Source organism: Oenanthe melanoleuca, chromosome 3 (assembly GCF_029582105.1).
Source record: "Oenanthe melanoleuca isolate GR-GAL-2019-014 chromosome 3, OMel1.0, whole genome shotgun sequence".
Lineage (NCBI taxonomy): Eukaryota > Metazoa > Chordata > Aves > Passeriformes > Muscicapidae > Oenanthe > Oenanthe melanoleuca.
Genome location: NC_079336.1, coordinates 71,469,300 through 71,486,811, shown reverse-complemented (window position 1 = coordinate 71,486,811; position 17,512 = coordinate 71,469,300). Strand labels below are relative to the sequence as shown.

At 40.0% G+C, this 17,512-nt stretch overlaps 1 protein-coding gene across 1 annotated transcript; it reads right to left on the bottom strand.

The window, feature by feature from the left end:
* Positions 1 to 540: 540 nt before the first annotated feature.
* MPC1 (mitochondrial pyruvate carrier 1) lies at positions 541 to 11,457 on the bottom strand. The gene is made up of 5 exons (XM_056486524.1): positions 11,284 to 11,457; positions 7,851 to 7,854; positions 4,071 to 4,167; positions 2,286 to 2,418; positions 541 to 1,546 (listed from the first exon to the last, which is right to left on the bottom strand). The coding sequence occupies exons 1-5, from the start codon at positions 11,352 to 11,354 to the stop codon at positions 1,528 to 1,530; spliced, it is 324 nt and encodes a 107-aa protein (XP_056342499.1). The 5' UTR covers positions 11,355 to 11,457; the 3' UTR covers positions 541 to 1,527.
* Between the last annotated feature and the right edge of the window lie 6,055 nt (positions 11,458 to 17,512).

Here is a 17,512-nt window from a genome sequence, read left to right as displayed (position 1 = left end):
CTCTTGCTACTCATTTGTACAGAAGTCTAACAAAGCTTCTATTCCAGGGGATGGGGGGGTGTGTGTGTGTGACTACTTTTGTGACAAGACAGCACTACTTAAGGAGTAGCTATATGCAGTAATTTTTCTAAAGCAAGAAGCCGCAATCAGTATGAACTTTAGCCACCCAGCAGACATGCCCTATTAGCCTCTTTCTTGTATGACCATCAAAAAATGTTGCCATCACAATAGAATTAGAAGATGGTCAATTAAGACTTGCTCTAATTGCTAGAAGACAATATGTAATAGTGACTGACATAATGAGAGCTCTGAATTCAGCCCTGCCTATCACAGCAGGACTATTCAATCTAAATACCCACGCACTCTTTCCTGCTGGGGGAAGAAGTTTTAGGTATTAGAATCTAGAGGAACTTACCTAAAATTCAGTACATACCATTTACTTTTTCAGCTGGTTTTTGATTCATGCTGTTACAGTAATAAAGTGACACTCCATAATAAAATTCCACTTTTAGTCCATTATCACAGTACAAAAAACAGAACTTTTCCAAGTGTTCAAGAATTTTATTGCCATTTGGAACATGTTTATTGTTCAAAAACACTGCACTGAAAAAAACCTGTAACATATGTTCTCACATTCTTTGTCAATTTTATCTTTACAGCAATGTAATTTTCAGGCAGATCATGCAGGAAAACCACTCTCACAATGAAGTCAAAAACTACTGAAAGGCACTTTGTGTCTTTCAGATCTTAAACTCCAAACAAGTTTAGTTTTTGCCTGTGTAAGAATTACATACATCTAGAATAACTCAAAACAGTAGGAAAAAAAAAATAAAATCCACTTAGAACTTCTTAATGAACAGTATCAGGCTTTGTTGCCTTCCTTCATTCAGTGCTATGCTTTTGTTTTTCCAAGCCTTCTTTAAATAGTGTGCGACAAAGATGGATGTTAATAAGTCTCTCTACTGAGAAAAGGCATGCAGTGAGAGAAGAGGGATGGCTGCTCACTTCCAGGCTGCCTATCTACACATTTGTTCTTGCAGATCAGCAAGCCACTGCTTAAGTTAAAAAAAAATATAATAGGAATGAATGCACTCAAGTTTAATGGCTTTTAAGAATATGTTAATACATAAACAATGATACCACCTACAATTCTGTTTACTGACCTCTGTTCATGTTGATTATAAAATGAGTTTTGTCAAACCATCATGGGCCACTTTGTAGACTGTTAGATAAAGTTTGTTTTCAAATGCTGCTTGTTATTTGGGTGGCTAATTTTTTAAATAAAAAGGTAGTTATTAAAGGTCAGTAAGGCAGCAAATCTTAAAATGTAATGGTTTACATTACTGAATAGTACTTTTTAAAAGGCAAGATATAAAAATTGTTAGAAGAATTCTTGGTGGGATCATATTCCTAATGGGTGTTTCTGTTTAATCCCCACTGTAATTGTCACAGCAACTGTAGATGGCATGTCTTCCTTGGCTGTCATTCAGGATGAATACATTCCCTGGCTTATTTCAAGTAATAGATTTAGTTCTTTTTCTCCAGCCTGCCAAAAGAAAAACACTTTTTTTAAGAGTGAATATTTAAATACAATTGCTATTAAAACCCTCTGAACTTACAGTAGAACTTTATGAATGAAGGACATTGGTCAGTAATTTGCACAATGACAAGTCCACTAGCAGTTTTGCACATAAACTTCTTAATTTATAGTTCAGTAGGTTTCATCCTCTATTGCTCAACAGTAATTTCTTGGGGCAGAAGAGAGAAAAGCCATAATCCTGACTCACCAGGATTGCTTGGGGCAGTGTCTGAACTGCTTGCCACACAATCAAGGTGTGAGACTGATGGCAGTCTGTTCCCCAGGCACACTCAGTTGGCTCTACCTCACGTATGGAACAGTCAGCTCTGATAGGTTTTTGTGTGGCTTCTCTTCCAGATGTACAACTCCTTTACAGTTTTATGATGCTTCCATCTCAGAAGTTAGCTACCAAGATGGACACACACAGACAAACCAACAGACTACACAAAACAACTCCCAAAATAGCCAGCAGCTGCTGAAGGCCCTGTCTACACTCTCTCATGACCATAAGGGCTTCCTCCCTTTTCTATGTGCAGACCTCAGAAGGTTGAAAGTAGAAAGTTCTGTCCACTGACAACAAGCTTGTTAAAAAGGTCTGCAAGAGGCAGTGAAGTTAAACAAGTTCAGAAACCACAGTTAAAAATCATTAACAGAATATTCCAGGAGCCATCAGTTCATGACTTCCTAATTTAAAAATGTAACTTGCCTGTATTTGATCAGTCGTCCTCCTTGAATAAGTTGTGCGATTTCATTTGTGAAGTGGCATGCAAAAAGAAGCCAGTTTCTTGGCTGCACTTTGTAGGCAAATCTCATGAAAGTCAAGGAGTAACAACACAGTGCTGCAAAAAATGATAGATCTTGTTAAGAGAATGTAAATATCTGCATTTTGTTGAATAATTTTCCTACTAGTAAAATGTTATGACAGGTAGAAGACTTGTTGCTGCTTATGAGTTTTCCAACATCCCTACAAACATGTCCACTTTGAGGATCCAATGCAAGAAAAGAAAATAGCACTCATTTCCACTACCCAAGAAAATCTACATGGCTGCAGCTTTCCATAAAATTCATTTTACTCATACGCTATCCTGTGATGCAACTGAAATATTTTTAGCTTATCATATAATTATCTCAGCCAGAAAATAAGAGTTTGCCTTAATAAGACATAGTCTGTCCTACACTATTATTCTGACAATTTCTATGATGAAGTATTTTTGAAGACACTAATCGCTTAAATATAGTTCTTTCTGGGAACATTTTAAAACAGACTTAAGATCAAGAGCTTTCAAGTTCCAGAATTCAATGTCCAGGAAATCATGAACATTCAGAAACACAAAGCTTGGTCACCTGCTTTCTAGAAAGAAAAACTATTTTGATCTGCTCTCCTACCATAATTAAATTTAAATACAAGAAATTACAAAAAGAGTTCTCTAGTTCTGTAAAGTTCTGACAGGCTTAAGGAAAAAACAATTGGTCAACTAATTATGGAAGGAAAACAGCCTTTTGAAAAGTACAAATATTCTTTTTTTCATCTCCCAGTGTCCTACACACACCTAACTATATATACACACCTGCAAAAGTTTAAAAAGACGTCTCAACATTGCTAAGCTGTGTAGCTGCCACCAAAACACTATTTTCAAAACAGTTTTGCTGTATGGGAGACTATTTAAACTAATCTTCTGTCTCAAGGAAGGTGATTAAGAGACTGAATTACTCTAAGCAGAGCCTAATGATAATGAGGCTGTAAAATTTCTTAAGCCAAAGGTATTTTGCTTGTGGGAAGAAGAATTACTCAGAATTAAGTGAACTGAGGAAGAGACATAATGCCAAAGTTAAGCTAATAAATTAAAACTGCAATACTTCTAATCCTAGAAAACAATTTGAACATAGAGACACACATCTAGGCAAAAACTATACGTGTTCCAAAGAGAGGAAAAATATTGCTTATGCATTTAAGGAATTTCTCATTTAAAAAGAATTTCTCATTAAGAGTCACAATAGTCTCTCATAGACAACTGCTTTGCAAGGAGTTCAAGTCTTTTGCTGCTTCTCACACCCTGCTGATCAAGCATTACCATTTCTTCACTTTGTCAGTGTCAATAAATACTTAAATCTCACACTAACCACAAAGGATCATTGTTCTTTATACAAAGAATAAAATTGAGTAAAGAGATATACTATTGCATACATTCGTTCAAAATGTAAGATAACAAGACTTATACTTCAGGAAACAGTCTGGTATTGTCAACTGCTAATGCTCAAGAGCTGCTTCACTTTCCCCTCCCAAATTAGTGGAAGGCTTTCCAAAAAAGAGCCCTTCAGTTTTTCAGTACCTCAATTTAAATGGCCTCTGAAGTTATGTAATAAGATATTTGATATCTACATCTGCTTTGATCACAAATTTACAGACAACTAATAATACATCACTGCTTAAAAGACAGAAGCTGTGTTCTGGAGTCAGTTTTCTACCAAGAAGAACTGTCTCAGATCTTACCAAATGTCATTCGGCCACTAACAATTTCTGGCGATTTCTTCATGTCATTAATAGCAGCAACAGGAAGACCCCAGTTGGCAACTGGCCCCCAAAAGTGCTGTGAAGAGGGAAAACAAAAATGAAGTTAAACAGAAACAAAAATCTCCAGCAGTTTTCTTATAGTTTTTTGCTAGCCACTCAAAACTAGAAGGCAGGGTTATGGGTAAAATTTAAAAAAAGACAGATGATTTTTAATGAAAGAGAAAAACTAAACTTTTCTTTTAGTGGGATCTACTCTTCAGAAGCAAAGGAAAAAAACCTACTCTGGATCTCCCTTCAGAAAAGAGAGCAATATCTAAAGCCATTGAAACAGAATTTTGTGTAATTATAGCTTAGCAGACATTAAGCATGTGATTGGCATTGTCAGATACTTCAGATCTATAGCTCACATCTGTGAAGAATTAGCATTTCCCTCTTAAATAAGACTCCTTAAAAATATAATGAAAAGGTAAGGACTTGATGAAGTGAAGAACTGAAGCTGTTTTCATTTTATGCTGAGGATGAAGAAAAACTCAGCAAGCATCTTCTTGTGAGAGCTTACACCCTCTCTTTGAAAGAGCAGCAGGCAAAGGGCCAGCAAGCAAGCAAACTGTTACCCTGAGATTCATCTGCAATTGCTGAAACGATTTGGTGATTACCTAAAACTCAGTGATTCAACTAACGTCAGAGGAGAGCAGTTAGCAACAGGTGTGTACACAAAAACAGACAAGAAGGGGAGAGGAGCTAATCAGAAAAACTGATAAGTTTGTTTTGATGGGCACTATCTAAAAGACTCTAAACAGACAAAAATAGTGCCATAAGTTCAATTTCTATTACTGTTATAAGCAACAAGGCTTCACCACAACTCTTTCCACAGAAGATGCACACAGTATTTGCCTCAGCTTCTAAGCAGAAACTCATCCTCAAAAGTAACTTGGCCAGATACAGAGATGCACCTTGCAATAAAAAGCTTTGCAGATACCAGCTATATCCATTCTTTTGGCACTTTCTGTAACTGTAACATGTTCAATGATTTGGCAATTCTCAAGGGGTAATTAAATTTCACACAATTTTAATTCTAAGATACTCGTGCCATCTTCTTTGTAACACTACAGTCAGACTAAAAGCCACACTTGCTTCCTGCAGTTGCAATAGAGGAAACTTAAATAGAAAAATAGTGAGTTTAAGTTACACACACACAGTCTTGATTCAACTTCAGTGCAATATGCAAAATACAGTATTTTTGCAAATTCAGATTTATAACAGTATTCTGAAGAACAGAACAAAGGCATTTGTTTGCTATATTCCTAGTGACAGGAAAATTGACATCTGTAATGGTTAAAGCCTCAAGCACATCAGATGTAACATGGCATAACTGAGGAGAGTTGCATGACTACATGGTATTTACACTGTACCACCACACCAAAGCAAACTTCAAGTGGAGAGACACTATCTGTGCTTGGTGATGGTTTTATAGTCATTTAATGGGCCTCATTTGAACAACTGTAGTTTATGAAAAATAAGGGTTTTTTTTTTTTTTTTTCAATCTATGAAATATTTACAGCTTTTAAGAATCTGAGTGACAGCTTCTGTTTTGAAAAGTAAGTTTTCTTGGCATTTTTGCTTAATCAATTGCCATTAGAACATAATGAAATAATACACCATAGATTACCACTCAAATCTGGGCTGTGAAAGCTGAAGACCCATCAGGAAACAAAAGTACTGCAGCAGTAGCTTTTCTCTGCTGACAAGGAGTTTTATTTGGAACCTTGAGATGGTGATGCCTTGAGTTTTAAGTGCTTCCAGGGAGGCAGCCCTTTGAAGTCTCACAAGAATTAAAGCACATATGTAAGTTTCTCTTCTGTCTAGGTAGAAGAGCAAATCTTCCAAAACATTAAGAACAGGCATAAAATTCCCACTTCCAGTTTCAGGGGCAAACTGAAAGGGTCCAGGACAGAAGAGTGCCGTGTGAGTTATTCTGTACATTTATTACCTGGCCTGATGGCCATTAGAGATAAGCCAGGTAGTTTGGTTATGTTTTGCTGTTATGTAGAATAATGTGTTTCAAACTGCTCTGATCTCCTTAGCAAAGGAGCATGGAAAAAACAAAGCCCCTTTAATTTAAGACATTCTGAAGGAGCTAACACCTGGTCACCTTAACCTCAGACTTGCAATTAGATATTCCTAGTGCATCACTCCTGGAGGTTTGCAGTATGCCTTTCAGGTACAGACAAAGTCATATCAGAACTAAGACAGCAAGTTACTGAAGTGAGGAAGAAGGTGAAACCAGAAATCCCCTCCCTTTTCTTACCGTACTGTTTAAGTGCACCATCATTGTTTTCCATTCAAAAAACATATGAAAGAAAGAAAAGAAAAAATGTTAGTTTCTTTCATAATCTACATAGACAAAAGCATACCACAAATAGAAAATAGGTCGAAGTCAGGAAGCTGTCATGACATTAACTCTGAATAATGTATTAGTGTTAAAAAAATACCATTTCCCACAAGAGCTATGACAAGTGTCCCACTGTGACAAATGTTTGCTCACTTAAAAACCCATTATGGTCAGTGGAAGACATTCAACCCATTAGAGCACCCAAGAACCCACCCCAACTAGTTTAAAGGATGCAAAAAGACATCAGGCTTTGTCATGACAAAGCTAAGCAGCTAAAATTCTTCAGTGAAAGCTTTGAAGTCACTTGGAATTCTCTGTGTACCTCTAAGTAGGTCAAACCAAAGATTGCCAGATATCTTCCTGTCACTAAATTTGGGGCAACTGTGGCTGTGCCAAACATGAGCTATAATACATTCTCACTGATATATGCAATTTCACTTCAGTCATGTTCATTTCAGAGATCATCTAGGTACCTGATGATTACCTATGCACAAAAGACAGACTACAGCATAAATTTAAGATTGTTTCAAAGCTTTTGTAACAAAAGCTTACTAACTTTTAACCATCACTTTCTAACAAAGATACTGATAAAATTTAGTTCTGAATTATGACTTACAAGAAAGCATTTCTTAAGAGAAATAGGTAGGCTTATAGAAAGCCTAGAACTGCTCCAAGTTGGATAACACTTTAACTATCACTTCTCTCACACCGATTTCCAAGTTCATATATACCATTTTATAAATGGCTATGGTAAGGGAACAGCCAGGTCTACTTAGAAAATCACATAGGATTTGTGTTTCAGTGAGTCTGGTTCAAGGTGCTTAGTTTGGATGCCCTTGACTAGTCTAAACATTTGTTTTTTGTTTTCTCTCTAACTGATCTGCAGCAACAGTTGGCTGAAGTTCACAAGACAAATGTAAACTTAAATTTTTTCATAAAACCTTAACTAAACAAGTTCAGATGTGTCTTTTGGCACCACATTCCTGTGCCAACTGAAGTCAGCCTTAATTTTTAAAGTGTAAGTTGTTTCCAGGGAAGTGAAAGCCTAAAATAGAATCAAACTGATAATACTTTAACAGAGTAGCCAGCTCTGGCTAAGGTCTTACAAGGTTGTCCTTACAATCACGTGGGAGTGGAACACTTATTACACTTATAGGAGAGGGCAAACCAAGGGCAACAGACTCTTCCAGGAAACAGGCATCCAGCCTCAAAGCTTGGCAGCCAAGAGAGCTGCAACAAATGCACCACATCCAATAGTGGGGATACTGCACCACATGCACTCATCTATTTCTTTAGTGACTCCATTCCGAACTAGTAGTTTCCAAGAACTTCAAGAACCAAATTCAGTCCCTTAACAAAGAAAACACTGTACTAATGTTTTCAGAACTGTTGACAACAATTGTTGGATTTACTCATTCAGTTTCCAAGAGTCAGTTTTCTGTATAAATGTCTAGACATGACAAGAGGAACCCAGGGCTGTTCAATACCTTGCATTGGTACTAAGTTCCTTCCAAAAAGGCTATAGTAGGAAAGATTCAGTTGTCTAAAATTTCTGCACATATTTTCCTCATTCTGGCAATAAGAATATTAATAGGCTATTCTGCAAAAATAGGTGAACTGTCACTATGTTTTCCCCATACTGCCATCCCCTAAGTGGAAAGGGCATTACCCTTCTGCAAAACAGCAGATTGTTCAGTCTCAGAGCACACAAGACAAGCAGGTGCTGTGTCCTTCAGTTTCTAGCACATATCACTAAAGGACTTTTTATTTTTAAGTTCTTATGTTCTCATGTTTAAAAATTTACTAAAGAGAACTGAAGATCAGCTAATTTTAGTTCTATTACCAATGCTAACTTCTCTGAAGTTTGTTTAAATTGAAAGAAAGTTCCTAGACAGTTCACATAAGTTTAAGTGCTCAGGCTTTCAAGGGAATGACTCTCTATTAATAACTCTCTATTCCAAAGCCCTCTATATTAACAGAGTCCCTACATTTGCATTAGTGCCAAGTCATCAGGAAGAGACATTCCAGAAGTGCCCCAGCATACTGCAATGTCCATGTTTATTTTATGTTACCAGAAGATTTCTGGATTCTTTGGAATTCATTATGTGACAAAAGCAATTTAGGCTTCTACCACGAAAAAATGGCAGCTTGTTTAGAATTATGTCTACTCTCTTAAAAGAGGAGGGAAGCTGTTTTATTGGATGTTTTTCAGGAGATCTTTTAAATAAATAAAATAGGAAGTAAGTGGATGCAGTTGCCTACTGCTAGTGGCTTAGGTAATACGACTATAGTGACAGTTGCCATTTTTACAACCTTGAGAAAAAAATGCAACTTCAGTTTCACAATACATAGAGCTACCAGGCTCTAACATGCTAATCAGCTAGCTTTAACATTACTGCTGCATTTTACAAGAAGGAGGAAAAGTCCACCTACAGCTTATCTTCTTACCAAGCTCATTTTAAAGCATTAAGACACAGTTAGGGTAAATTTGTACATATATGATTTACAGTCATTCAGATCCCTATTAATCACCACTAGAGAAAAGCCAAATGCAAAACCGGCAGAACAATTAATTTTTAATTATAATTTTAAAAGCAATTTTTCCTGTTTTCTTGTGCAAGATCCAAAGGCTAACCCATGACATAATACAATTCTAATGCCAGATATATCCACCTGAGCAAAGCAGCATGGATTCATTATTCTTGCTTTCATGTTTGCTGAAATCCAAGCCACTTATTCCAATAGATGTCTGCGAATTTTGGTTGCCCCAAGCTGTAATGATGGAGCACTTAATCCACCACTTTGGGTAGCTTCAGTTATTCTACTGAGGGTCAAGTAATCTAAAGCCTAACACTGGTATCCCAAACAATACCTTAACTCATTAATTCTAACAAAAGTTTCATGTTTATAAAGCCTTAATCCCTTGTAGCTATTACATGCTGATTTTTAGAACGGACACCACTGTCATAGAGCTTTAAGGACGCTTTTGCTCTGTGAGGAAAGAAAGGACTTTTTTCTGGGTAGAGTCCTGTAGTCTGGGGAAAAAAAAAAAATCACCTTTACGAAGAAATGCAAAGAGGTAAGTCTCCATTTCTTCTATGCAGAAGACAGAGAAGTCTTTTACTGGCAGCTATTTAAATTTTAAACTCAACCAAAAGCCAGTAACTTAGACATTTATCTCCTAGTGAACAAGAAACAATGCTGAAAGGCCAGAGCAGATGGAGCAACTGACTTAAGCTCTTCATGACACACTCAGTAACAGGAGTACAAATTAAGCAGGTATCTTTCTATATGGCAAGGCAAAACACATTCCATCCAATGGCAGAAACCTGTGGAATGCTCATTTTACTGCAATACAGTCACATATACAGCCTGTTTGAAGATTAAATGCAATACATCTGGTAGTTTTTATTTTTTTAAAAAACCTCAGTCTTAGGTGAGGATAGAGATACTTCCAGTAATTGTGATAACATTTGGAAGCAGCTGTTATCTCATCTGGATGTTTGTTTTTCTAATTATGAAGCAGATTAGTGGTTTAATGGCCGTTTACATGCTTCATATGAATCCTGTTACAATTAACTATATCTTAGCACTAACAGGCATCTATCAAGCTTACATAGTATCCTCAACACTTTCAAAAATAAGTTTTGGACTTTTTTCTTTTGCTTCAAGGTTGCTCTCTTCCTACTCATATTTCTGTCCCACTGTTTCTGTGAATTTTGATTTTGGGCATACAAAACAAGTTGGGCAAACTTTCCAGTGCCTCACCATCCTCACAGTAAAGCACTTCTTCCTAATATCTAATAGAAGTCTATCCTCCTGAAATTTAAGGCTTTGCTGAGCTTTGCATATTATGATCCCTTGTCCACACAGCCTTAAAGCATCTCCTGATACTTTAACCAAGACTATGTTTCTCAGATAAACAGATGCCCTCCTACGTGCTTGCTCAACATCAAACACCAATTGCAATAGATGTAGGTAAAACAGCAAGCAACAGCTACACGGAAAGATTGCTCAACCACCTTTATTAGAAGGGACCATTTTTATTTGTTTAGTTTATCAAACAGCCTGTCAGCCAGAGAAACTTCAGCCTGCCTACCCGAGACAGTTCCTGCACAGTGGTTCCACAAGATTTAAGTATGCCAACACTGTTTATGAAGGCAATCTTGAAGTTTCAGTCCAGAGTGCCATATCCTTTACCACAGCATGAAGACAAAGCTTGTCACAAGCACTGAGCTGCCTGGGAGGTGACACATTCCCACGACAGCTGGGCTCTAACAAGCCTTTGGAAAGGGACACCTACGTACAGGTACTCAGAGATTCAAATACCCGATCTTCAGCCTGCACCCATGGTCAAGCTCGCTCCAGCCCAGGGCAGAGCAAAGCTCGTTCTGCCCTAGTGGCAGGCAGCGGTCAGGCTGTCCTGGTCCGGGCTGCCGTGCCGCGGCACAGGGCGGCACTGGCGGCTGTCACAGCCGGCCCGGGAAGGTCACCGAGGGGCGCAGCTGCCGCGGCAGCTTCAGAGCGCGCCGCGTCACTTCAAGGTCAAGGCCGGTTCGCCCGGGCCGGGCCGGGACAGTGACAGCCCCGACCGTCCCCGCGGGCCGAGGCGACGACGGGCGAGACAAAGGGAGCGACGAGACCACGACACCTCCGGGCCGGCTCCTCGCCGCCTTCTCCCCTCGCCCAGCCGCCGGCGAGGGCGAGCTCGCCAGGGGCCAACCGCTGCCAACGTCCGACCCGTCCCGGGCTCCCCGAGGGGTTCGGGGAGCGGCCGCTGGTCCCCGCCGCCCCGCTCACCTCATCAGATAGTCCCTGAACTCCTTGCTGCGCACATAGTCCATGGCCTTGCGGCCCAGCGCGGCCGCCATGGCGTCTCGGCGGCTGTGGGGTAGGGAGCGCCCGCCTGGCCCTGCCGCCTCACGCCGCGCCGCCGCCGCCGCCGGTGACAAGCGCGCCGCCCGCCGCCCGCTTTACGGCAGCGCGCGCGCCCCCCCGCCCCGTCCCCGCGGCGCTCTCACCGCCCATTGGCCGCGGCGGCCCCGCCCCCCGCGCGCGCCCGGCCGGCGGGGACGGTCACGGGCAGGGGGACAGGCAGGGGGCCGTAAAGCAGCGCGGCGGGAGGAGGAGGGCAGAGCGTCGCAAAACGCGCCTGGAGGGGTCGCCGTGGGCCGAGCCGCCGGCATTCCTGCGCAGCACGCGGCGCAGCGTCGCGCGGCGGCTCCGCGGGCCGCCATTGGCTGCGGGGCCGCGGCAGGTCGTTCCCCATTGGCTCGCGCCGCGCCGCGTGGGGCGAGTGTCTCCGCCCCCGGTGGCGCGAGCGCGGCGTGAGGGGACGGGGCCCGGTGAGACGGGCGGCGGGCAGAGCTTTGGGACAGGCGGGGCCGGGAGGATGTGGAGCTTTCCTGTCTGAAAACATTCCAAACCCACCTGGATGTGTCCCTGTGTCACCTACTCTGGGTGACCCTGTCTTGGCAGGGGAGCTGGACTAAATGATCTCCAGAGGTCCTTTCCAACCCCAGCTGTCCTGTGATTCTGTGATAAGCACTTCAGTAATTTTAGTTGGAGTGGTCTGAGATCCCGTATCTCACCTGCACTTTCTGTTTCATACCTCAGCAGAGGTTACTTACATAGAAGGGAAGATAAACTCTAACCTTGCAAATGCTATCTCTAGAAAATTTGGGCCATACAAACAAATTCTTATGTTTTTGCTCAGTGCACTAGAGATAGTGAAAATGGATGTTTATCTGCTTTCCAAAGACTTGCGGCCTCAGCTTTAAGGTCCAGAGCTGGGCTGAGAGAGCAACCTGGGGCACAGCTACACTCTGCAAGAAGCTCTGAACACCATGGCTGTTTTCTTCTGTTTTCCTCTTCCCTGCAGGATCTCAGTTTAAAAAAACAAAATAAAACAAAACATCACAAAAAAAAAAAAAAAAAAAAAAAAAAAAAAAAAAACCCAAAACAAAAAGAAAAAAAAACCAAAAAACAACCAACCAACCAACCAACCAAATAAAAATCCCCTTAAAAAAAGCCACAAAACCCCATAAAGCACACACACCAAACTCAGAATGCTTCTTCCCTCATTGCTTGTTTGGAGAGCAGCAGGTTTGAGGAAAAGCACAGGGTAACCTCTCTTTTTTCTATATATATTCAGCATATGATATGACAACCCACAACGACGCCCCACTTTGCTGTGTGAGTGGAAGAATTTTAATCCCCTTGGCATACTGCATTATGAAAAGCCAAAATGTAGCCCAGTATATTTCTGTGGACTACTCAGAATCCTATTTAAAAGCAGCAATGTGAATCTAAACAAGATCTCAAGGAATCACTTATTCCAGTTGATTCAACATGCACTGATGCAAGGAAGGTCTATGGAAATCAGTCCTGTATGTTGAAACAAAATCCTTATGTGGCAGGATTCCACATATCCTAGATGGCCAGGCTCAGTCATTAACATTACAGCTACAGTTCTAGAACTAATTTTTAGCCTTACATAATAAGGCTAAAAATGTAGTCTTGTTCTCTTTTAGTGAAAATTTGTAATTTTCTTTCTTAACTCCATGTATGAAGCACAACAATAATCTGTCTGCATTGGGAAGCATTGTTCTTTACTCTTTCTTCCTGGAGTAAACAAGTTCTTTTAGCCTTTTCCCACAGGCTGTGCCTATTACATTTTTTAACCTTTTGCCTACTCCAGTTGGGTTTAGCTTTCTTAAGGCATAGCCAAGGGTCATCATGCCTCAGTTGAAGCCTTACCAGCAGTGCAGTACTCTTCTCCAATTTTGAGGGTATCTCAGTTTTTTGTTTGTTTTGTTTTCAAAGTAGTTAATGGAAAATCATTAACCTGAAACATGAAGAAAGCAGTCCCACATGACAGGCTCTACCAGTTACACAACAAAAACAGCTAGCAAGGATTTGAAGTTTGCTTTTGTTCTGTATGTATTTATAATGCTTTTATTTGCATGTGGTTTTCAGGGTTTTTTTTGGTAAGGATATCAAAAACTTAAGGTACCCATAGCTTTTCTTTTACCCCTTTTAGCTTGTTCAATAGAGAAATTAGATTGGATTTGACATGAGTTGCTCATGAGAAGTCCATATTAGGTGTACTTTTGAGTGTGTTGTTCCCTGAGTGAACATTAACTGGTAGTCTAATAAATTATTGAAGCAGGTTTTTCTTTATGATGTTTTTTTGTTTTGCTTTGTTTTGTTTGTTTAATTCAGAGTTAGGCCAGTTGACTTATAATTTGCTGATTTTTGTGGACCCCTTCTCTTCAGACATGTGCTTTTCTCCAGTGCAGGACTGCCCTGCCTTCCATGACCTGGAAGAAAATCACTGATGATTTCAAATTGATAATTTCAATTTGCTTCTGTGAGGGCCTGGTGGATTTCATAGCAACTTTCATTAGGTTTTGCCACACTTTTTTTTCTAAAATATATTCCACTTGTTTTTTCTCTAGTCTGAACTATACTTCTTTCTATCTTTTTCACACTAAATTCATAAATATTTTGGGTTATTATTGCCACACTTCTGCTTTTATCTGTCATGAACTCTTTTGGCATTAATGACTGCAACTTCTTTTGTCTCATTTTATTTTCTAATGCTTTTATCAACTCCTTTAATTGTCTTTTATGTCCTGTGATAGTTGAAACTGATTTCATAACTCAACCTTTCTGTTTTCTGCAAGCTGACACCATTTCTTTATTTTCATCTACTCATATGTCCTTTTGGCTATTTACTTGTTGCCTTTTAATTTTTGGGTCATTATGTGCTTTTCAATAAGACAAGCCATGTATGTCAAAGGATGGCTCCTGTGTTTCTTCTAATCAGAACAAGTAATTGTAGCTGGTTTGGTTTTCAAACAGACAGGTCTCCTGCAATCTTTTATCCCTTAGATTATCTTCACAAATACTCTGCCTGCCATTTCCTGGAATTTCTTCCTGACATTCTCATTGCTTTCTTTTGTTTCTTGTTAGGCATGTACTTCTGACCTTTGCAAGGAGGTACTTTTGAAGTTTCTTTGGCTGTCTAGTTATTCTCCTTATTTTCCCTCAGCCTTTTGCCGGGTCACTACATTTTTAACTCACTTACTGACTTTTGTTACTGTCAGTCATTAAGCTACAACTTTTCCTCTCTGGATTTGAAAGCTGGTGTGCCTGAGTTCCCTTCTGTGTTTTCAGCTGATGGACTCTATGGCTGTGCAGCAGTTACTCTGCATGAGATACTCCAACAACAGAGGCTTTCTGTAGACTGCAGTTAAATTAATTAATTAAACATTGTTTGGAATGTTGCTTGACAGACAAGGGAACAACGATTAAACAAGTTGTTGAAGAAACTGTGACTACAGGACTGAAGGAGTTAACATTTCCCTGCTGCAGTAGCTCCAAAGTTGCAGAAAAATATGAAGAAAAGATAGACTGCTTGTACAGTCTTCCTAGACCTTGTAATGAAATACCTGTTCATTAAAGTGGGCAGAAATCCCATGGTAGGTAGGCAAAATTGACTAGAGCCACTATGACATTTAATCAGCTGCAATCTCAAACTGAGCCAAGTGAGAGCACAGCTTGATGTGACACTTGCATTTCTCTTTGCATCTTTGATTACAGATACATTATCCCTACATGCTGGCATAATGCTTGAGCAGTTTTATTCCATGTGGAGCACACAGCAGTAGCTGAGTAGATTGGGCTTCTGAGAATGCTAAGAAGGGAGTCTGTGTTACAGAATTAATGAATAACATCTGTAAAATGCATGCTCAGTGCTGACACGTTTGCAAAGGCATGCTAGTTGAAATATGACTTTAGTATTAGTCTAAAGAAAACTGAGATAAGTGCCTGAAAACTAAATAACTCAAGCAGAAGCAATACCTCTTTTTAAAAAACACTTTCTGAAATTCGCTACTTGGTGCTGAAAAATATAGCTGCAGCTCCTAGAGGTAACAGTTCTCACTGTTACTGACCATGGAGCATACTATTGCACAAAATCAGCGTATATCATTTCAGACATCCACAGTTTCTGTGTAAAACCTGATCAATTAGGATAAATTATCATATTTTGGAGCTAGAGGCATTCCATCATCTGCAGTTTTGGTAGGATCTGGAGTAGGATCAAACAGCAAACAGAACATATATTGGCTAGCTGGGGCCCTGCAAATAAGACAATGGTCTTACAAAACCACTAGAAAAAGACCCTCTTCTATGAATGGCTGAAAGAGTGCTATGATGTGGGCATTGCAATGGACAGAGTCAGGAAGTGAAAAGTAAAAAAGATGCAGAATGGATCTGGAAAAAATTTTTGATTGCCAAGACATAAATATTGGCAAATTAGCAACTATTGTGATGAACAATGATTGTAGGCAAGCCAAGCAACAGCTGGGCAGCAGGAACTAAAGCAAGGATGCTACCTATAACAATGAAAAATGAAAGGTTTTTTTCAGCATTGAAGACAAGGCAGTTGTTGCAATTATCACTGCTTTCCCTGGCCTTACTTGCGAAAAAGCCTGTCTGTCGTGATTAGATTACAGATGGGTGGGGCTGAATACTTGCAACTTTTATTAGCATAGTTATTCCTGTTATTATAAACTCTGTAGGTAGAAACCGCAAGCTCTAGGCTCTGTTCTATATCACACATGCATAGGAAACAGCTAGTCCCGTGCTGTAAAAAACTGTCATGTCCAAAACTGTATAGACAAGGGGAAGCAGAGTACAGCAGTCTGGCAGAGAAGCAGCTGGATTTGTAGTGAGGCTGTTCTTTTTCTCAATGCCTGAGAAGCAGCCTGGAGGGCTGGAAGCCACTGCTCAAGGGTGGGGCAGCTCCCCACTGCTGGGCTCGTTGCCAGCACCAAACCTTGTGTGAGGGGTGGTAAACCCCAGACCAGCCCAAAATAAACATAAAAAACCCCAAACAGTATCTTCCCCTGCTTAGACTTACAGTACAGCTATTCGTAAGGTCAAGTTTTCTCCTGGGAATTTTTTTTCCTAGAAGTCAACCATCTGTAGGTGAAGGAGGTCCCCTGTGTGAGTAGCACTGCATATTTGCAGTGCAGAGCTGGAAAATGGGGCCTCTATATGGTGAGACTGCTTTCAGTCCTCAGCATAGTAAAAGAGACAGACAAAATTGAAACTGAAATTGCATAAGCTAGCTTCCTGCTGAAATATGTGTAGTGGTAATGGCTATACTGATGTGTGTTTTTCTGCCATGAAGACTGATACTAAGTATTTTAAAGGCATTTTCTGGGCAAAAGTTCTTCTGGCAGTTTACTCATATATAATATTGCTTCAAATGAGATAATTTTAGATTCTAATTTTAAACATAAAGCTATATTGCTAGGGTTGTTTAAAAGAAATCAAAATTTGAACATGAGGAAAAATCTGATTAATGGGTTCATTCACAAGTTGTTTATGCTTGCAGTTGGTAATGTGGGTACAGGTACTGGGCTACATGGGTATATTGATTACTATTCAGTAAATGGACCTTTAAAAGTGTCTGGTTTTTAGCTTACAAAATTCTCTTCAGTAAAGAAGTTGTTACAACAAATGGTCATTTTTAATAATCATGTACCCACTTCCCTGTGAGAAGCACCACCAAACTGCAGTTTCTAGTACCACACCACTGCATTACTGAAGCAGATATCCCTGAAGCAATTGTGAAGGATTATCTTGTGTTTGGGAAGGAAGGGATCAGGGCTGCTTGTTCAGTCAGATGCACTCTGTACTTTATACTCCTAAATCAGGTCAGCTGGGGTAAGAGAGCCTTTTCTTGTAAAATTGCCTTGAAAATTCACCTCCTTCACTCAGCTGGAGAAACTTCTGTTATATACTAACTTCACTGCTTAAATTATCATGTCCAGAGGAGCAGAATGGGAGGATTGGTGATGCTCTCTCAGCAGGCTGTACTTCCTATCCCAGCCAAACTGGGCTGCTAAGCAGAGTTGGTTTCCTAATCTTGAAAAACCTGCCTTGGTGATGAATCCAACAGGAGTAAAAAGACAATGAAAAAAACTTTTCTATTCTATTTTTAAAAATTGTT